Raw genomic sequence first — 21808 nt, forward strand, 5'->3', positions numbered from 1 at the left:
TGACTTAACAGCCAATATATTACATTATACTGTATATTTACAGTGTGGCTGTGTGTGTGTTTTTCAGCTGCTAATATCAGCACCGACATGCTCCCAAGTCTTTCTAAGGAGGACTTGCGTGATCTCTTTACGGGGCCTGAGCACTTTTTAAGAAGGAGAGCCATTTGGAGGATGACACATGGAGAAAATCAGGTAATATTAAATTTTTAAAATAGGGAGATTTGATCATGCTGTGATTCATAATTTTTTGGTGTTGTTGTTCTTAGTGCACTGCTATCGACTTATGATAAATGCTTGTCTTTTTCAGAATGAGGAGGCAGACCAGCTCCAACCAGGCACCTCCTCTGGGGCTTGTGAGCTTGCCAGCTCCCGCTACCCAACTACCTAAACCCCTTTGTCCACCCCTTCTTCCTCCCCCACTTCTCTCCCCCCTTCAAACCTAGGAGACCAACATGTTACCAGCAGAACTGTACAGCTTGTAAGCCCGCAGTATGTTGTATACACAGACACAGAGCTGGAGCAGTCAAGAACCACCTTTTTTGAAAAACAACGTGCTGGACAAGAAGAAGACTATATACTTTCCAAAGAGCTTCGCTGTCGCTTAATAAGAAATACAGTAACAAGCATGACTGCCATCAAGAGAGCTGCAGGGGATGATTTCCAGTATCCATGCAACCGTGAGCTAACTGTGATGGCTAAGCGTCTCATTGAGTACTACCCAATGCTGCGGGACAGGTCTGCAGCCGGTGGAGCTGAGTGGGTAGGAGGATGTGCTTTATTTAGGATAAGTGCTTGTATCGTTAAATTTCATTTTGATTAATGTGATCTTTACACACTCTGTTTTGTTTTTTGTCAGGAATCTGTGAAGAAGCAGCTTTTAAAAAGGGTCCAGAATGTGACACCTGCCAAAAAGAAGCAGGGAGCAACTCCTTCGAGAAAGAGGCGACGGGACATTAGCTTTGAGAGTAGCAGCAGCCAGCCAGAGTCATCCGCTGATGACACTGAGTCCAGTTCTTCAACTATAATCTTGGAAAGATCACCACAGTCGACAAGTAGTTCCCCAGAGGGTGAACAAGTGGATGGTAAGAGCACATATTGAGATTGTGTTCTAGTGTTAAAACTACTACTAGTATCGACAAGGGGGAATGCTTTAGTTTAGATTTATATTAAAAAATATATCGAAATGATTGTGAATTATCATTAATTATTAATTCATTATACTTCTGTTGTTTGTTATATGGTAATCATAGTAAATTCATTTCAACAGGAGGGCCTAAAACCACTGACAGCCCACAGAACCAGGCAAGACACTACAAAGTTCTGCAGGAGCTCTACAAATCCAGGCCCAGACCCAACAAGAAGGATGTTGCCCAGCTCTTGGACCTTGAATACCAAGCAAGACGGGCTTACATTGACTCTGATGTGATGAAAGAGCAGGACAGACCTATCAAAATTCTTCAGGCATATCCCTGCTTCAGAGAAGTGGATCATGTAAGCAAATTAAATAATTTTAAGTTTATGTTTGATAAGATTGCAGTAGTAGTAAGACACATTGATATTTAATTTTTTAATATATTTTTCTGCCTGTCTTTCTGTGTCAGATAATGGATGAACTGCAGAGGATCCTCAATCAAGGAAACTCCCACTTCATACCTGAGCTGAAGAACCGCTGGGGGACCTTTTGTGAGAAGGCCCAGTTTTATGGAGTTTTCAAAAAAGTCATGAGGCCTCCGTTGTCAGATAAAGGTAATTACACACCTAATTGGTGATCATGTTTTTTTTGTTTTTTGTTTTTGCTTTTTTTTTCAATAACTGACTGCAGTAAATAAAAAGAGACTGTTTTGTTTTTCACAGTAAAGCAAACCATTGCCATGATGAAGGCTTTGCCGGACATGTTCCCATCACCTATTGCTCCACCCAAGAAGTTAGGACATGCAAGTGAGGGTATGCTTCACATCCTTGAGGTAAGAAATTCATGCATATATGACGGTTTTTCTTGTGTTCCACTACTTGACCATAGTCTCTCAACAGTGAATGTTTTGTGATTGTTTTTCTTTTTGTGTTTCAGTCAGCGGAAGACCCCAACACCTTCCTCCAGGCAAGACCACTCCTCAGCCCTGTCGTCATTGTGTGCGAGACCAACTGCATCCTGGCCATCGGCACCATGCCTGTGCTCATCTTTCCAAAAGAGGACATCGCTGACAGTGTGATGTACATAATGGCATGCTACTACACCTTTCACCTGACCTACCCGAAATGCATAGCCACACTCTTGTCTATCCTGCAGACAGAGGTGCTGATGGACGCCATACATGACAGAGATATGACATCCTCGTATAAAAAAGCTATCGCTGACTGGAAAAGATTCATCACTGAGTAGTGCATAAATATTAAAGTTGATGCCCAGTTCAATTAATGTTTGCCTTGGGTAATACAGTGTGTTGAGGTCTCACAAGAACATAGCACTGTATCAGATGTTTATGTTTATTGTTATGTATATTATTATACAGTTTACCTTTCAGTTTAGGCTCCACCCACACTCCCATCACCTCATATCATGCTACACTCTGTGCACTAGTTATAATTTCTGTTGGGTGATTTTAAGCAGGAAATAATTTGTTGCCTGTTACCTGTCCATCTGATATGTAGCTGCATGCACACTACTTTGTGTGTGTGTGTGTGTGTATTTATATACATATCTGTGTGAGTATATTCCAACAAGTCTCACTTTCGCCTTTTAACATTGAGGCTGCCATGTTTAGTTGTACTCATGTGCATGTTAAATATAATAAAGAAGCATTTCATTTAACCAAGTCTGTGTCACTTCCTCTTTTAGTACTGTCAGGATCACTGATTATTAAGCATTACTATGATTCCACAGCTTTTTACTTATTTCAAGAAATTTAAGAAAAATATTCTACATACAGAGGAAAATATTCTTAGCTATATCAAGAAAAGTAAACTAATTTTTAGTATGACTTTGCTGGTTTCAAGAAATATAAGGCCTAGTGCATACCACTATGTCAAGATAATGGCTCTAGCACTTACTTAATTCAAGAATATTTTTCAATATATTGAGAAAATAGGCCATGTGTATTTAATTAGAATCAAGAAAAATGTACTTGTTATTAGTAAAAATACACTAATTCTAAGGTATTTGTGGGTTAATTGAGATTAGATATTTTTACTTGTTTTGAAAAGTCTTGACAAGCCCCATTTTCTTGTTCCATTGGCAGATAATTTTGCTATTTTTAAGCAAAATACACCTAATTTTTCTACTTTTTTTTCTTGTTTTTGAAAGCTGGCTTTTTGCAGTGTGTTCATTAATTTTACAGTGTTTGTGTTTTAGTGTTCAGTAGTTTTACAGTGATGTTTGTGTTTTAGTGTTCATTAATGTTACAGGGATGTTTGTGTTTTAGTGTGTCTGGTTTTAGATTCTTTTTGTGTTTTTGTCTCCACTGATGCAGATCAGGTCTAAGTTCTGGTGGAAGATGAAAGCATATACATGAATTGATCCAGTCTCTTCTGATCAGAGGATATTCACTTTGATCAAAAGAAGGGGGGGGGGGGGGGGGGGCGGGCATTACTGATGTGACAACAAATACCAACTGAGAGAAAAGTTAAACAGACACACAGACCTGTAGCCTCTGTCCAATGGCCTGCAGGGGCTGTGTGTGTGTGTGTGTGTGTGTGTGTGTGGTGAACACAACCAGACTGAACTGGTTTGGGAGACAAAGCAGGGCTGGAGGAGACCTCTGCTGTGACTCTCCTCTGAGCAACGTCCTGGTGAACAAGTAAGTTTTGTTAACTTGTAGTTTGTTCTGCTGTGAGTTAACTGTCTGTCTGTCTACACTGTGTGTGTGTGTGTGTGTGTGTGTGAGTGGTAGCAGCAGGGTTGACAGAACTACATGTTGTTAGTTTATTAGTTTTAAGTTACAGCAGAGAAGAAGAAACAGTTCCTGGTCTCAGCTGACCTCTTCTACATCCAGGTCTTCATGTGATACGGATCTAGAGGTTTTATTCTGGATACACACACTCTCTGATCTGTTGTTACATCATCATCATCAGCATCAGCATCATTAGAGTGCTTCCTCTCTGTCTGCAGAGTGTCTGTTTCAATTTACTGTCCTCATTCACTCACTCTGTTTTCACTTACAGTCAGTGAGACTCAACATTGTTTCACATTAAAAACCTGTCATACTCCTTTCTCTTTGGTATGCTTTTAATGTGAAAACCTGCAGGAAGTGTTGACTCATGGCTTACTCATGGTAGTTCAGGGTGACCATGGAGGAAGATGACTCCCACATCAGGGCGAAGTGGCAGGTGACCCCATTGTTACTGGAAGTGTCATTTGACATGTGACATGAATCATGTGTCATGTGACGTGTGCAGTGTTTCTGCTGGTAACAGCCACGCCAAAACCTTTGCCAACAAAGAAAAATTAATTAATTAAGAAAAAAATAAAAAATCTAACCAAAACACCTTGGGGATGCGACAGTGCCCCCCATGCGGGTGTTACAGAATTCAGTGATATTTAGCAGATGTTCATATGGGCTCCAGCTCCAACAAAAATGAGCTAACTCATGTGTTTTGTGAGGAAGAGAAGAACAGACAAGGTAAGTTAGGTAAATGGAGCAGGCATCAGGCATTAGTGAGGAGCGATGATGCATCTCTCTCCTCGCTCTCTTAAAAAGCTGTGTTAGCTTCACTCCCTGTCCTTTCAGTAGCTAGCCTGCTATACTTAGTTAGCTACACTCTTCATGACTGACTGAAGTAACTTGACTTTTGACACAGGGGTAACACACTGGTAGACTACCTCTCTCACCCCCCAGAGACCAGCTGCCTGTTAGACCGAGTCACATGACACACACAGATGAGTTAGAATGTTATGTTGTTGAGTGAAGCACTTCATGTTTAATCTGAAAAGCTTTAATCTGTGAAAAGACCAATTTTTCTCCTCTGCACCAAATCTGAAAGTGTGTGTGTGTGTGTGTGTGTGTGTGTGTGTGTGTGTGTGTGTGTGTGTGCTCTCTTTTCCAACGTAATTGTCTCTACTCCTCCTCTGGTCTAGTTAGTGGGTCATACAAGGACCAATAAAAAGTCATTTCTGCTCGGCTGCTTTTCAAAATCCCTAATTACAGAGTCAGCAGCACATACACACACACACACAGGAGAAAAACTGGTCTTTTCACAGATTAAAGCTTTTCAGATTAAACATGAACATGACTCTAGGAGGTGTGTGTGTACTTGTACTTGCTACATAGTAAGGACCAAAAAAAGTATTTTACTAACAGAGTGAGGACATTTTGGGAAAGTGAGGACATTTTGGCCGGTCCTCACTTTTTGAGACACCTTCAAATCACATGTTGAGGGTTAAGACTTGGTTTTAGAGTTCTGGTTAGAATTAGGTTTAGGTTAAGGTTAGGGTCAGGGTGAGGGTTAGGCACTCAGGTGTGATGGTTCAGGTTAGGGTAAGGGGCTAGGGAATGCATTATGTCAATGAGTGTCCTCACAAAGACAGAAGTACAAGTGTGTGTGTGTGTGTGTGTGTGTGTGTGTGTGTGTGTGTGTGTGTGTGTGTGTGTGTGTGTGTCAGACTGTCAGATAAGTCAAGGGTAATTTAAAAGGTTATTAGTTGTAACCATAGTTCTACAAACAAAGCTGCTGCTGCTGCTGCTGCTAATGATGATGATGATGATAAAACTGTGGTCTTATGAATGCTGGAGCTGATCTCAGAGCTGTTGTACTGGAGACCCTAATAAACAGGCACAAGTGTTGTTCTTGTTCCTGCTGCACCATGAGTGTGTTTACCACAGCAGCCCTCTGTGTGTCTACAGTGTGTGTTTCTTCTCAGTGACAGTAGCGTCAGTAGGTCCGGGTGTTGTGTTGCCCTCTGATACAAATCTTTCAAGTATCTTGAGTTTAAGGTGTCCTCACCTGTCAGGTGACTGAGAGCAGGACAGTGACACAGCGATCAGATGGTGACGAAGTAAATAAAATGCTTCATTGTCCTCAAAAAATGAAGCTGACAACATGACATGAGTTCTACTTACTGTCATAGTTGTGTTGATGTTGTGTGTGCATGAACAAAAATCTACTAAGTTGTATGTATGACAGTAGCAGAAAGAAGAAATGACCTGATTGTTAACATAACAGGGACAGAAAGTTGTGTAACCATCAACCAAACTGCAGCAGTGAGACTCGACACAGGAAACAGGATTAGTATCCACAGGCTCAGTTTCTGAGTCTGCTACATGAAGGAATCTGTGGTTCCCAAGTACAATGTACAGGAAGTGTACAAACAGTGATATAAATATGAAATGACTGAATGAATGAGTAAAAAATCATCAACTTGGGGGGGTGTCCATGTAGGTCACAATAAAAGTGTACAGTCACTGAAGAAACATTTGTTCCCCTCCCTGACACACTTATTGTTCCAGTGGAAATAACTGCTCGTATTGTCCTGACCCTGAGGAGTCCTCTCTTTGTCTGCTCTCCTTTTGATGAGAGAGTCAGGAAGTGGTTTCAGGACTGATTCACTGTGTGTTTTTTGTTGTGTCTCATGACTGATGGACCTGGAGGCTCTGACACAAATATTTAGAGCAGAAAGAAGAAAGTCTCTCAAGGGAGTTTTTCTGTCTGATTTCCAGAGATGTTCTCTGTTAGCTCAAGCAACTGCAGCAGCTTCAGACAGACATGTCACATCTTTAAATCACTCCCACACTATTATATTTTATCCTTAGATTATATCAAATTATTTTATTTTATATTTAGATCATATCAAATATTACATTTTATACTTAGACTATATAAAGTTATTATGATTTTTACTTAGACTATATCATATTATAATGTTTATACTTAGACTGTACCATATTATTATATTTTAACCTTAAACTATATTTCAAGTGTTTGTTTATCAAGAAACAAGCAACAATGAGCCATTGTGAATTATTGTTTATTAAGAGTTCAGACAGTTGAGGCAGATGTCCACCCACACTGACAGGTGTATAGGACCAGGGTCAGCTGACTCTGTACCGCTGAATGGGGTTCCTGCAGAGACCAGTTAGATTTCTCTGCAATGTTGATGAGTTCAGTTCTACCCAGTGGGACACTCAGGATTCAAGGTGCTCCAGTACTGACACATCAGTGTGCAGCCTACATTATATATCAGTTATACAAACTGATCCTTGATGGGGGGGAGGTCCTCTGAGAACCCCCAAACAAGTCCAAACTGTCGGAGGACATTAGGGTCCACAAAGGTTTACTATACATAAATACATAAAATGTATTTGTCATAAACATGTTGATACTGAACATGTCAGTCAAATGTTCACAGACCCTCCACCTGTAGAGACTCTGGTGTAAGTTTCAGACTCCCACAGATCCTGGTTCAGTTTAAAGATCCTGGTCTGGTTTACAACCTGTTTATTTACATTTAACCTAAACCACCAGCTCCACTAACCTGACCCAAAGAGCTGTTGTTGATTGAACCACAGACAAAGACTTTGGTCTCTGGCTTTGAACCTGGTATCTGGATGAGAGCCTGGTCTTCTGGGGCAAAACACATCTTCAGCTGTTAAAATATAAACATGTTCCTGGTTCTGAGGCAGACCTGGACCAGGCTCCAGTGGTTCACTGATTGGTCCTCATTTAGTTTGTTATGTGAGGGCTCCTGAGTTGACTGTTGTTGACCTCTGACCTCACACAAACCTCTGGTCGTCCCTCAACACTGACTGGAATCATCAATGTTGACCTCTGACCTTCACTCCAAGACAAAATACAGAGATTTTTGTCATTTACACAAATGAGTAGTAGTAGTAGTAGTAGTAGTAGTAGTAGTAGTAATAATAATAACAGTAAAATCCTCTGCCTCATCATCTGTTGTTTTTATTGTACTTTAATCACATCAGCTCAGAGACCCTTCTCTTCCATCTGATTAAATATTAAAAGATAAATAATGCTCAGGTTGATCACAGGGCTGATGATGGTTTATTGCCATAAATCATTTTTATTCCTTGTGCTGCTGCTTCAGCTGATCCTGGAAAAGCCTGGAGTGTTTTCCTCATGGGAAGCTGCTGCGGAGATTTTCAGCTCCAGTCCCTGGACAGGCCATTAGAGCAGCAGTGCATAATTGCAGCCTGGTTGGTGAAACATCCTCTTCACCATGCTCCACCGGCTTCTCTGGCTCTGTGTATTACTGACTTAAAAAAGAGAAAGTGAGGAAAATGTACAGTATTTGTCTGAGCTGAGGACGTTGCACAGTCACTTAATCTTTTGTAATTATCTTCATCTATGTATAAATTTTTCCTGAATATGATCTGAACTTCATCTAAGTTACAACTCTGAACAAACACAATCTATTGTAACTAATAACACACAAATTATTGTGTTGTTTTCATTGTGCAGGAGTTATTAGACCTGGAGTCAGGGTTATCAGACCTCAGACCTGGAGTCAGAGTTATCAGACCTGGGTCCCGTTTCAGAAAGCAGGTTTAGTGAAAACTCAGAGTTAGTTGACTCAGAGTTGAAGGAAACTCTGGATTTTCAGTTTCACAAAGCCAGTTCAGCTTGACTCTGAGTCAGTTACCATGGTAACATACTCCATGAACCTAGCCTGCCCGCTGGCAGGTTTTCTTCAACTAACCCTGAATTTGTCCTCCTCGTTATCTGAAGCATGCAGACCGAAAGCAGTGGCAGACATGGTGTGTCCTTTTGTGGAAGAGCCAATTGATAGTAAAGTGCAAATATTCCGCAGAAATCTCAGTCGGGAGAGGATTAGAGTCCAAGTACAGGTTTAGCAAAGCGGTGAGAGAAGCTAAACGACTGTACTCTGAGAAACTTCAGCTCCAGTTCTCAGCCAATGACTCTGCTTCTGTCTGGAAAGGGCTCAGACAGATCACTAACTACAAACCTAAACCCCCCCACTCCATTAATGACTTCCGTCTGGCCAACGATCTGAATGAGTTCTACTGCCGCTTTGAAAGACAGTGGGACAAGCCTGACACTAACCTCCACATCAGAGCCACATCAGAACCCCCCTCCTCCTCCTCTACCAAAGGAACGTCTCTCTCTATCCTGGAGAGAGATGTCAACAGGCTTTTTAAGAAGCAGAACCCCCGCAAAGCAGCCGGTCCTGACTCTGTCTCTCCATCATCCCTGAAGCACTGTGCTGATCAGCTGTCTCCAGTGTTCACAGACATCTTCAACACCTCACTGGAGACCTGCCACGTGCCAGCCTGCTTCAAATCCTCCACCATCATCCCTGTCCCCAAAAAACCAAGGCCCACAGGACTAAATGACTATAGACCCATTGCCCTGACCTCTGTGGTCATGAAATCATTTGAGCGTCTTGTCCTGTCCCACCTCAAATCCATCACTGACCCACTCCTGGACCCCCTGCAGTTCGCCTACAGAGCCAACAGGTCTGTAGACGACGCCGTCAACATGGCTCTCCACTTCATCCTCCAGCACCTGGACTCCTCAGGGACCTATGCCAGGATCCTGTTTGTGGACTTCAGCTCTGCCTTCAACACCATCATCCCGGCTCTGCTGCAGGACAAGCTCTCCCAGCTGAGCGTGCCTGACTCCACCTGCAGGTGGATCACCGACTTCCTGTCTGACAGGAGGCAGCACGTGAAGCTAGGAAAGCACGTGTCTGACTCCCAGACCATCAGCACTGGATCCCCACAAGGCTGCGTTCTTTCTCCTCTGCTCTTCTCCCTGTACACCAACACCTGCACCTCCAGCCATCAGTCTGTCAAGCTCCTGAAGTTTGCAGACGACACCACTCTCATTGGACTCATCTCTGATGGCGATGAGTCTGCCTACAGGTGGGAGACTGAGCGTCTGGTGACCTGGTGCAGGCAGAACAACCTAGAGCTCAACGCTCTGAAGACAGTGGAAATGATAGTGGACTTCAGGAAGAGCCCAGCCCCACCCACCCCCATCACCCTGTGTGACTCCCCCGTGGCTACCGTGGAGCATTTTCGCTTCTTGGGAACCACCATCACACAGGATCTCAAATGGGAGCTAAACATCAGCTCCCTCATCAAAAAAGCTCAGCAGAGGATGTATTTCCTGAGGCAATTGAAGAAGTTCAACCTGCCAAGGACTATGATGGTGAACTTCTACACCTCCATCATCGAGTCCATCCTCACCTCCTCCATCACCATCTGGTACGCTGCTGCCACGGAGAGGGACAATAACAGACTGCAGCGTATCATCCACTCTGCTGAGAAGGTGATTGGCTGCAATCTTCCGTCCCTCCAGGACCTGTACGCCTCAAGGGCTCTGAGGCGTGCAGGGAAGATTGTAGCTGACTCCTCCCACCCTGGACACAAACTCTTTGAGACACTCCCCTCTGGCAGGAGGCTGCGGTCCTTCAGGACCAAAACCTCTCGCCACAAAAATAGCTTCTTCCCATCTGCTATTAGCCTCATCAACAAGGCTAGAGAGCCCCACTGTTGCTGATCAATTGCACCAATCACCAGAAAAAATTCCTTGTATGTGAAAACATACTTGGCAATAAAACTGATTCTGATTCTGATTCTGATTCTGATTCTGATTATTAGACCCCAATTGGAATTGTTTTATCATTCCCTGATGAGTATTCATTTGAGCTTTTCTGTTTTTCTGCACCATCCATAATTTATCTGAACAATATTCTCAGCCCTCACATCGCTCACATGATACATTGTGGACGTGCGCTCAGTTCAGAGCAAATTCTTTGTATTGCACTTCATTTTTTTGCCAGTGGCAGTTTTTTATATAACATTGGTGATGCGGAGCATGTGTCAAAGGCAACCGTCTGTCAGGTTGTGAGAAATGTCACTCTGGCATTGAAATGTTGAATATACGCATTCGTAGTGTTTCCAGGACATAGACCCACCAGACTACTCAAAGAGGAATTTCACAGAATTGCAGGTATCAGTCTAGCAATAATTAATGCAGTATGAAGCTTTTAAACTTGAAGCACTAATCAATCAATTTGATATATTTTAGGGTTTCCTGGTGTGATTGGATACATAGACTGCACACACATCCCCATCACAACTCCTTCAGTGAATGGGAAATTATGTGAATAGAAGATCTTTTCACAGCATTAATGTGTAGGTATGCCAAATACAGCCTTTAGCATTCGAAATGAAAGATACTTCACAATACAGGTACTGCAGCTAATTACTCTTCTCCACTGTGAAGATCATTTATGATGTGGTCCGCCTCATCACTAATGTGGAAGCGAAGTGGCCTGGGTCTGTGAATGACTCACAAATTTTTCATGAGTGTACACTCAGTGCTAAATTTGCCCGTGGTGAGTTTATATACTGTGTATAGCTCTTTACTTTTATGATCAATATTTTGTTTCCTCCTATTGCAACTCAAAATTTAAACTGTATCCTTGTATTATCATAGGAGAGTTCAATGGTTACCTGCTTGGTGACTGAGGGTACCCGTGCCAGCCCTATTTGATGACCCCTTACCCTGATCCTCAACCCAACCCTCAGCCCTAACCACAATACAACCTGGCTCACAGCAGGACATGGGCCAGGGTTGAGATGACCATTGGAATGCTGAAGGCCCAATTCCAGTGCCTTTGCAGGCTCAGGGTCACCGCAGAAAGGGTATGCGATATAATTGGCATGTGTGGTTCTCCACAACATAGCCACAATTAGAAATGAGCAGCGTCCTACTCTTCAACTAACTGATGCAATCAGACAATCCTGACCCCCCTGCTGATGGACAAGATGGTAGAGAAGTTAGAGACACCATCTACTACAATCACTTTTGACTCACTCCCCACCTCCCCCAACAAATAAAGACAATATGCCTTTATTTTTATGAGTTCTTCCTTATTTCCTGCAAGTGCAAAAGTAGTACAGTAGTTAATATTTTGTATGTTGTTCAAACAAGTAAAATCATCAACCTGTGGGCACCTCACCCACCTTCAACTGATGCTCCAGCAGTTGTATTTCCATTTTTGTCTTCTTAATTTGCAGCCTCATGTGCTCCATTTCTAAATCTGATTTGTTGATTTGTTTCTTAAGATACACTTTGTACAGTTGTTTGACAGGGAGCAGGAACACAGAAAATGATATTGACTTTCACAGTGCCACAATTTTTCAAATATATAACTCTGAGTCACCTTAAAATAGATTATGATGTCTGAAGGACAACTAAGATACTGGAGAAGCAACAGCAGTAAATTACAAAGAATTTCAGCCTACTGCTACAAGAACATCAGAGTGCCGAGTTGTGTCTAAGATGGATAGGTGGCCATTACTGAGCTAAAAATAGCAAAAGGATGAATGTACATATGCCATTCATTTGAATAACCTACCTCTTATGTAGGCACTTGTGTTCTGGGGGTGGCCGGGTCTGATGAACTTTCCCCAGAGATGCCCTCAGCAATAGGTAGGCCACTGTTTCTTCAGCCTCTGTGAGAGGTTGTGGTGGTGGACCGCCACCTGTTTTGTGGGCCTCAGCCTTTTTTCTGTTCATTGTAATGGAAGTCAAATTTTAACATATCCAGTAAGCACAACTTTGGAGACTTGTATGTACAAAGGCATTTAGGTGTTGCTTTTAAATAGACAATCTTAAATACTGGCAGTTGTGGGCAGCTGAAAATTTGACTTTATTTTTTTGCTTAGAAGATTTAACTACTTAAATATATCACATGTTGAATGTAGCCACTGAATGCTGTTTAATTAGGTATGGCAGGCTAAACAACATCACAACTGCTTGTGATGTAACTATACCATACCTGTTCGAACTATATTTTTATATTTCATCTTTAGTTGCCGCCAAGTTTGTTTTGTGCCTGTTGGGTTGCACCTACATGCATAAAACACACATATAATATATATATATATATATATATATATATATATATATATATATATATATATATAGAATAAGTGGAACACTCGAGATGCTTTTTTTTCCGATTAACACATTGATGTATTGACTCGGTCAGCAATTTTCTGCCATGCAAGCTCACGTTCTTTTGCAGCTGCTACTGTATTTTTTTATGAATATGCTCGTATTCTGCATAAGCATTCATTAATATATCTAACTCCACTCAGGAGAAGTAGGAGGATCAAGGCTTTTTTCTGCTTGTTGCCATGGTGAATCATGTTATCTGTGTTCCATTGATGAGGGCTTTTTATCTCCTGGTGCACAAGCTTAACGCAGGGTCAAATTAATTCCAAGTTGATGGAACTAATTGTTATCACCTGTTCTGAAACCGAAAACTCTGAGTTTGACAGCTCAGGGTTAGTCAACCTAGAGTTCAGGTTTTAACTCAGAATTTGTTAACCCTGCTTTCTGAAATTTATATATTTATCCCAGCTGATTACTGCTCCAACTGGACTGAATCTAAGAAACCTAATTAGGTCAACTCTCATTGACTGAATTTTATCTAACGGGCCAAATAAAATTGTTGCTTATGGTGTTCTTGATCTTGGAATCAGCGACCGTTGTCCCACAGCTGTATTAGAGATACCCATATAGACATATAAACACATATAATCAAAAGGAATTTTAGCGATTTTAATGACCATGCTTTTTAAAATGATTGACATCATCATGATCTTTATGATACATCCAAAATATTAGATGTAGAACTGGCTTTGGACCATTTAATAAATTCCTTTCTTTTATTGGTCAATAAACATGCTCTGTTCAAGAAATCTCAAGTAATAGATCCAGTACATGGTTTACATCTGAGCTATCAGCCATTTTTTAATTAAAGAACAAAGCCTGGACTCTTGCTAGATGTATGCATCTCATTGGCTAAATTATAAGCAACTGAGAAGCAAATGTTCTTCTGTGAGGAAAGCTAAGTCTGATTATTATCTAGCTCATATACCTACTACTCATATCCTGACCCATCTAAAAAAATTGGAAAGCAGTGAATATTGCTACAAATAAAAATAGAAGTTTCCAACCTGGGTAAATCAAATCAGACAACCAGGTGTTAACTGAAACAGGGATCTGCTCAGGTTTTAGTAATCGCTTTACCTCAGTTGGCCATTCCCTTAAAATAAGGCATTCAGGACCCTCCAATTTAAATGATCCTCATTTTACCATACTCCTCGTCTCATGTTGGTTTTGATGCACTTCAAACAATTCAATTCAATTCAATTCAATTTTATTTGTATAGCGCCAAATCATAATATACATTATCTCTACAATTGATTCCAGGAAATCTACGGGAGAGGACAATCTACATCCCGTCTGTCTTCGACTGTCCTCTCTGTTAACTACAGAGCGGATAACACAAATTTTTCATCTCTCTCTTCTCACATCTTGTTCCAGGTGTTTGAAATCTGTTCATGTTGTTTGATTGCATTAGAGAGACGATAAAGGTAATTATCAATTATCTCAAAACTGTGTCATCTGGCCAGAATCCCAGACTCTCTGGTAAACAAACAGTTGGTACTCAGTACTCAACCTGGACCAATCAGGGCTGAGCATAGCACCATCACAGCTACTACTGTGGTTGTAGCTGACATTGTAAGTGGTATAGACAGGAGGAAACATTGTGCTACTCTCTTCGATGATCTGTTGAAAGCATTTGATACAGCAGATCACTCACTATTATTACTATCATTACATTATTACCTGCAGCTGGTTTCAAAATTACTAGCATTGTGTAGAACTGGAAAATGTCAAATCTGAGTTCTAGTGTGCCACCAAGCTCCATAGTGGGTCCAATCATGTCCAATTACATTTATAACATAACCTCGTCCCTAATAGGCGTCATATCCAGCTATATGCAGATGACACTGTTGTATACTGTTTGGCATATGTTTTATGCACAATGTGCATAAAATAAAGTTTGTTATTTTCTAGAGCCAGTAACATGTCAACAGTAAACTCCATATCTCCACGGTAGATGGATCTAAAGTTGAGGTTACAAATATCTTGACATCTGGTTAGATGAGAGGCTACATTTAATTACATAGAGAAGCTTGTGACTGAACTGCAGCAGAAGTGGTGTCTTGTACAGAAATGGAGCCAGTTTCCCTCTGCCCTGCAGAAAAAGGATCGTTGAAAGAGTTTTCTGTCAGATTTAGATTAGAACGACGATGATTGACTCACACTCACAGAGTAAACTCTGAATGTGGGAAGACAGCATTTGGATGTAATGCTGCAGAAACATGGCGTAAGCTACAGATCATTTTATAGATATACAGATGTTTTTTTAAGTTTTCCACATTTTAGAAACATGATTTGAAACTTTCCTAGTACAGATTGTTTAAACTGATGATACTTTACTCACTGGATAAATAACTGTGTCTTATAATCTTGGTATTTTCTTTTTGTGTGTCATTTTTATTAAAGTTTTATTTCATTTTCTGTTAATTAAATCACACTGTACGTTTTTTTTTTTTTACTGTTCATGAATCATTTTATGTTTTTTTAAATGTACATTCAAGTCTGTCTTGAAAATAAGATTCATATCTCAGGCGGATTCACCTGAATAAATACAGTTGAATAATTATTTCACTGTCATCATTCACAACAACACCTAACTTTGAGGTTTTAAGGCCGTTGGATTTACCAGTTGTACCATTACTGTGTATTATCTGGGATAGAGGGCCCGGCATTGGAAGGAGCCTTTGAAATGGGACAGTATAGTCGCTGTGACACAGTCTGTCTTCGGTGGAGCCTCCGATGGATGTGGTCCTGAAGTGAGACAACACTGATATGTTTCTGTTGTGTTTCCAATGGGTCCAGTGGGTCCTGTCAGGTCATCAGTAGTGACAGTAGCGAGTGGTAGATGATGAGTTCACGTGGTCTGACCTTGGGTTGAGGTCGACACGTGTTGATGTTGATTTTCCCTGTGGTGTGTTTGTGCAGGATGAGGTCTGTGCTGCTGCTGGTGGTGGTGGTCTCTGTCTTCACCATTCAGACTGTGGCTGGAGGGCGAAACAGAAAAGGTAAGACTCCCTCTGTCAACCTGCCTGTCCTCTTCTGATCACTACTGATCAGTTCCTACAATCAAAGTATTGAGTGTTTAACAACAAGAAGATATAGCAGGTGACAATAAGTTTTTTTTTTTAGGATTTATTTATTGAATGTGAAGCCTCTGTTGAAAGCAGCTAACAGTAATACTAATAATGCTAGCTATGGATGCGAAGTGCTACAGGAAGTACATTCAGTGTGTGTAACAGAGTGGGTGGGGTAATGATGATGATTCAACATTTTAGAAAATATGGTTGATATTGAATTGAGATGAGTCAGGAGTCAGGATACAGTTAGCATAGCTTAAAGTGCTAGCCTGTCCACAGTTTATCTCATGACAGTCACCTACCATACTGGCGTGATCAAATCATGTGGCGCCATAAAAACAGTCACGTAGAGTGTTGCTGTCGACTATGTCACATGAAACAAGCAGCTAGTTTTTATCTGATACTGATAGAACAAGTGTAGGGATAGGGATCAATAAAGTTGCTCTACAGGCTGAACGTTACCAGGAGGTGGGGGATGGGAGAACTAACGAGAGAGAAAGAGACAGAGACTTTGTTTGACTCCTTTTCTCCCAAATGAACACCTCAAATCACCAAAAAGTTTGTTTTTGTCTCGAATTGACCTTTTTTGTATAACTCTGCAGTTTTTGAGAATCTGACATTGTGAGGTCTTTAAGCTATAAACATACATACATCCTCTTCACCTCTGTAACCTGTTCTCAGAATTCAAACCTTCAGAATGCTTCACTGAGCATGTTTCTGTTTTTTACTGTAAAAATTACAGAATTTTCCAAATCTGATTTTATGTGTTTTCTGTGTTTTTGGGTGCAACATGTTGATATAGTTTGTCAAAGCGAAAAAATAACTGTCAGGCCAGATATAACGGGACAGATGTGACGGTGACAGGTGTAACAGATATAACAGATGTGACAGATGTGACAGGGACAGATGTGACAGGGACAGATGTGAAGGTTGTTGTCATCACACTGTGACATCACCAGGTGTAGTGACCAGTGGACACTAGAACCTGGTCTCAGTGCTGCACAGGTTCATGGCACAAAACTGTTTAATTGAGCTGTGTTTATACACAATTCCCAGGGACCAGCAGCCGCTGGCAGACTGGTTGAACTGGGCAGCTTGTGCTGGCCACCAGTAATGATGCCACAGAATCTGTGGTTATTAAAGTATGTCTGCAACAACTAGTGAATACTCTTTGTTTTGTCCTCAGGGAAACACAAACCCCCCCAGATGGGGTCAGAATGCACCGACTGGCGCTATGGCAACTGTGTGCCTAGCAATGGGGACTGTGGAGCAGGGTTTAGAGAGGGGTCATGTGAACAGCAGACCAAGAAGATGAAATGTAAAGTACCTTGCAACTGGAAAAAAGACTTTGGAGGTAACACACACACACACACACACACACACACACACACACACACACACACACACACACAGAAAGGTAGACCTACTGGTCTAAAGTTGTAGATCTGATCAACACAGTGGATCTGAACTGATTCAGTGGGACCTGCAGTTGAGTTCTCACACTGGATGTAAACTTTCTGCTTTTTCATCATCATTGAAGAATGATGCAACCGAGTGCAGCTCCTCATTAAGATCTGAGGAGCTGTCCTGACACAGTCCTGATGGTGACTGGTTTAACTGTTACCAGTGTGGATCAGTGGTGGATTAAACTGTGAAGAGAGGAGAGGAGTTATTACAATGACAATAGGCTGTGGCAGGTTTCACGTTGTAGGACAGAGTACAGGTGAACTTTGACCCTGGTTTTTATGGGTCATAGAGAGTCAGAGGGACCAGGACAGGAACGTTACCTTCTGTTATCACCAGAACACAGGAAGCTTCCAGGTACAACAGCATAACCATGATGGTGCAGGAGCTGCACAGCACCAGGGCCCAGTAGCTGTCAGGGGTCAGGGGCACATCACACAGATGATTCAGCAGCAAAATGTTTAACGGGCCCGGAGAAACAAACAATGTCAGGAGAGGAAGGAGAGAACTGGAGGAGTTTACTGCTGAACTCACCACATCAAGTTTTACTCACTGTGCTTCAAGTTCAGAGAATGTTAGCACTGAGGCTAACATTAGCTGATTGGCTACACTCTCATGTTTACAGTGGGGTCAGTCACTATTATGGTGCACTACTGACCAGGTACACCACTGACCAGATACACCACTGACCAGATACACTACTGACCAGGTACAGGTGTTAAAGTGAGACTCAGAGGTCAGAATTAGAACTGATCTGATGATGATGATGATGATGGTAGACTGTCAAACATCAAAACAAAAAACATGAATCGTCAGCATTGTCATCATCATCATCTAGTGGTAAACATGAGAGGACCTTAGGTAGAACCTTGAGGAACACCAGACAGGTTATTTTATAAAGTACATGATAAGACAGTTTAGAATGAGAACCACTGACACTAAACCACATGCCCAGAATGCCCCCTACAGGAACCAGGCCCCCTACAGGTCTCAGGTCTTCTACAAGTATAAGGTCTCCCACAGGAAACAGGCCTCCTACAGGCCCCAGGTCCCCTATAGGTGCCACGTCACCTACAGGAACCAGGTCCCCTACAGATACCACATCCCCTACAGGTACCATATACCCTACAGGTCCCAGGTCCCCCACAGGTATCAGGTTTCCTACAGGTAGCATATCCCCTACAGGTACCACATCCCCTACAGGTTCCAGGTCCCCTACAGAAACCAGGTCTCCAACAGGTCCCAGGTTTCCTACAGGTTCCAGGTCCACTACAGGTTCCTGGCCCTCTATAGGTCCCAGGTCTCCTACAGGTCCCAGGTCCCCTGCAGGTCTCAGGCCCCCTGCAGGTCCCAGGCCCCCTACAGGTACCAGGTCCCACTGGACCGTCCACAAACAGAGGATGAGGATTGAAGCTGTTTCTCTCCGTCTCTCTCTTCTAGCTGACTGTAAGTATCGCTTTGGTAGTTGGGGAGAATGTGATCCAAGCACTGGCTCACGGACCAGGACAGGGACATTGAAAAGGGCACTGTACAATGCAGAATGTCAACAGACCATCTCTGTCTCCAAACCCTGTCCAGGAAAACCACGACAGAAACCCCAGGTCAGACTGTTGTTTACTGTTGTGTATTGTTGTTTACTGTTGTGTCCTGTTGTTTACTAATGTGTATTATTGTTTACTGTTGTGTAGTGTTGTGTATTGTGTTGTAGTATTGTATGGTGTTGTGTGGTATTGTGTTTTGTTGTGTGGTATTGTGTATTGTTGTTTGTTGTTGTGTATTGTTGTTTACTGTTGTCTCCTGTTGTTTGCTGTTGTGTAGTATTGTATATTGTTGTGTATTGTTGTTTACTGTTGTGTAGTATTGTGTGTTGTTGTGTAACAGTGACATGTAGACTCTTCCGTTCCTTCAGGTTTGGGGTTTAATTACCAGCTGAGCTCACAATTTGTTTTCTGACATTCGCTCTTTTGAATGTTGTACTCTTGTTCACTTAAAGACACACACACATCCACACAGGAGTAGTGAACTATTGTTGTAACATTTGTGCCTATTTTTGTGTTCCAGGAGAGAAGAGAAAAGACAAGACCCACTAGAAACTGGGTGTAGAGAGGACAGACCCAACCTTCAAGTCCAACTGTCATCACAGCTGGACACTCTTGATTTATAACCTGATCCACACACACACACACACACACACACACAGTTACTCTAACCACCACAATCACCTGTAGAAACTCTTTCTCCTGATACATTTATTTTCCTTTTGTTTATTAAAATTTAAAAACTCTCACTGAGTCTCTTTGTCTTATTTCAGACTTGTTGACTCTGGTTTGGTTTGCAGAACTGGACACTCCATGTATCTATGCTCTCTTCAGAATAAAATAGTGTCTCTCTGTAACAGCCAAATCCGTCTGAAACCTGATCTGAAGACAGTGGTCAGTGGTCATGTGACTTTAGTCAGAATGTTTCAGTGATGATGTTTCAGTCGTGATGTTTCAGTGATGATTTTATTCATGATGTTTCAGTGACTATGTTTCAGTGATGATGTTTCAGTTGTGATATTGTTTCAGTCAGGACAAAGACTGTTTGAGCTGCAATTGGAGTCTGGCTCTGCTGAATTATATGAAGCTGTGATAATAGTTCAATATTTGGGCCCAGAACTGGACCCAGGCTGTGGTCAGCAGGAGGACAGGTTAGCAGGACCTGTGAACCTGAGGCAGAACACAGGATCAATTTCAGGGAAGAAGAAGAAGTTCAGGGAAGAAGTTCTCTTGTGTGGCACTCTGGAGACCTGAGTCTGGGTGGATGTACCTGGATAGACACTACGTCTGACCAGGTACATCCACCCAGGGGATCAGGCTTGAGGCACTGATTAGCTGATTGGCTGCAAGTGCTCTCTCTGTTTCACCTGATTGGCTGATTGGCTGCAGGTTCCCTCTCTGTCACAAACAGAGAGGGAGACTGAGGACAAACATGAAACACTACGAGGGAGAAAAACTGGGAAAGGAATAGCAGAGTCCTCCTGTGACTTTACGAACACATGTGACCAGATCTGAACACAAACCAGCATTGCCAGGTAAACCAGCACAGTTACAGGTGAACCAGCAGGTTTACAGGTGAACCTGTACTTGGACAATTTAGGTAAGGTGGGATCATTCATTTAAACTGTACTAATGGTTACCTCTTAGCATACAGGTTCAGCCAGTAGTGCATTCTACGTGATACACAGGTATAAGGCTTACACCCACTGAGAAAACTCCAGAATTCCCGTATAACCACTTAAAACTGCCCAAGATCATGTAACAACATAGTTTTGAGACAGAACTTGAACTTCAACAATGTGTTCATCAAAGAAAACAGCTGTAAATTATGTGATGTCAAGTGAAAAGTTTATCAGTTAGCAGTAGACTGATGAGCTCTGTGTGCTGTCAGAAAATATGTCAGTGGTTTCCCTCTACACTTAGGTTTTACAGTGGGACATTGCCTAGCAACAATTTTTATAAAAGGGTCTACAACTTTTGTTTATTGTAGCCGTCAACAAAAGAGAGCAGCGTGGTTCACTTCATGTTTCATAACCTGTAAAAAAGTCTGATGGGCTGGACTGAAGCAACCCTAAGGTTCTGTGCTGTTCCTTCGTCATCCACAGTAGTGTAGAGTGGTGTGGTGTTTAAAATGGTAATATTTGTATGCACCTATAAATGATTGAATTTAGGAGGAAAATAAACACCTTAAACAGTTCTATGAGAGGCTGATCTTTATCCTATGCATTGTCATAGTAATCAGATGTCACCTGAACCCCAAGAGCCAGATGTATAAATGATGTGTACACACAAAAACCATATGTACGCCAAACTGGTATTTATGAACAGGATGTGCAGTGAGATTGGGATGACCTCATCATGACCTCATCATTCTCCTGCCAATGTGATCACATGGTTTTAGAGCCGGCACGTTAGAGACAGAGAAACTAAAGAGACTTGTTCTTTATTATTAAGTTTGTCTGTTTACACAGTAAAAACAATTTGACAGTTGTTCATGAACTGAAATAACTGAGTGTGAGGTCAGTGTTCAACATTGTTTAATATTTCTGTCATGTAATATTTGTGACTGTTGTATGACGATGAGCAGAATCTGTCCTTTAAGGTTGACTAGAACCTCCATGTTCCTCATATGTTAGACCTGATCCTCTTCAGTGTTAAAATGAATTGTGTGTTTGTTATAAAAACCTGAAACAGTTCTCCCCAGTTGTGTAAAAGTTGTTTGACACAAATGATTGTTTTGATCATGATGAATTGTCACTTAGATCTAATTTGATGTCATGACCTGAT

The 21808-nt window shown here is 41.7% G+C and overlaps 2 protein-coding genes across 4 annotated transcripts; both read left to right on the forward strand.

The window, feature by feature from the left end:
• Positions 1-309: 309 nt before the first annotated feature.
• Positions 310-2791, forward strand: LOC139609908 (uncharacterized). 2 transcript variants are annotated; one of them, XM_071464954.1, is made up of 5 exons: positions 310-760; positions 857-1491; positions 1602-1746; positions 1855-1964; positions 2069-2791. In XM_071464954.1, exons 2-5 carry the CDS (start codon positions 1426-1428, stop codon positions 2378-2380), a joined length of 633 nt encoding a protein of 210 aa, XP_071321055.1. In that variant the 5' UTR covers positions 310-760; positions 857-1425; the 3' UTR covers positions 2381-2791. The 2 variants fall into 2 exon arrangements, with proteins under 2 accessions (XP_071321055.1, XP_071321056.1); XM_071464955.1 differs by lacking the exon at positions 310-760 and having other exon boundaries at positions 778-1491.
• A 908-nt stretch (positions 2792-3699) lies between these two features.
• Positions 3700-21218, forward strand: LOC139609802 (midkine-B-like). Of its 2 annotated transcripts, none has more exons than XM_071464783.1 (5): positions 3700-3794; positions 15868-15947; positions 17206-17373; positions 18924-19084; positions 19545-21218. In XM_071464783.1, the coding sequence occupies exons 2-5, from the start codon at positions 15869-15871 to the stop codon at positions 19584-19586; spliced, it is 450 nt and encodes a 149-aa protein (XP_071320884.1). In that variant the 5' UTR covers positions 3700-3794; position 15868; the 3' UTR covers positions 19587-21218. The 2 variants fall into 2 exon arrangements, with proteins under 2 accessions (XP_071320884.1, XP_071320882.1); XM_071464781.1 differs by lacking the exon at positions 3700-3794 and adding an exon at positions 4166-4323.
• The last annotated feature ends 590 nt before the right edge of the window (positions 21219-21808 follow it).

The sequence above is a fragment of the Trachinotus anak genome, unplaced genomic scaffold (genome assembly GCF_046630095.1).
Source record: "Trachinotus anak isolate AG129_WGS33_773 ecotype Australia unplaced genomic scaffold, CSIRO_AGI_Tana_v1 ptg000026l, whole genome shotgun sequence".
Taxonomy (NCBI): Eukaryota; Metazoa; Chordata; class Actinopteri; order Carangiformes; family Carangidae; genus Trachinotus; species Trachinotus anak.

Coding starts and splice junctions, on each gene's coding strand:
- LOC139609802 (XM_071464781.1), top strand. CDS start 4,295: ATGACTCCCACATCAGGGCGAAGTGGCAG. Junction 17,374..18,923: donor CTGGAAAAAAGACTTTGGAG/GTAACACACACA, acceptor TCTCTCTTCTAG/CTGACTGTAAGTATCGCTTT. Junction 19,085..19,544: donor AACCACGACAGAAACCCCAG/GTCAGACTGTTG, acceptor TTTGTGTTCCAG/GAGAGAAGAGAAAAGACAAG.
- LOC139609908 (XM_071464954.1), top strand. CDS start 1,426: ATGAAAGAGCAGGACAGACCTATCAAAATTCTTCAGGCATATCCCTGC. Junction 1,492..1,601: donor GCTTCAGAGAAGTGGATCAT/GTAAGCAAATTA, acceptor TTTCTGTGTCAG/ATAATGGATGAACTGCAGAG. Junction 1,965..2,068: donor GTATGCTTCACATCCTTGAG/GTAAGAAATTCA, acceptor TTTGTGTTTCAG/TCAGCGGAAGACCCCAACAC.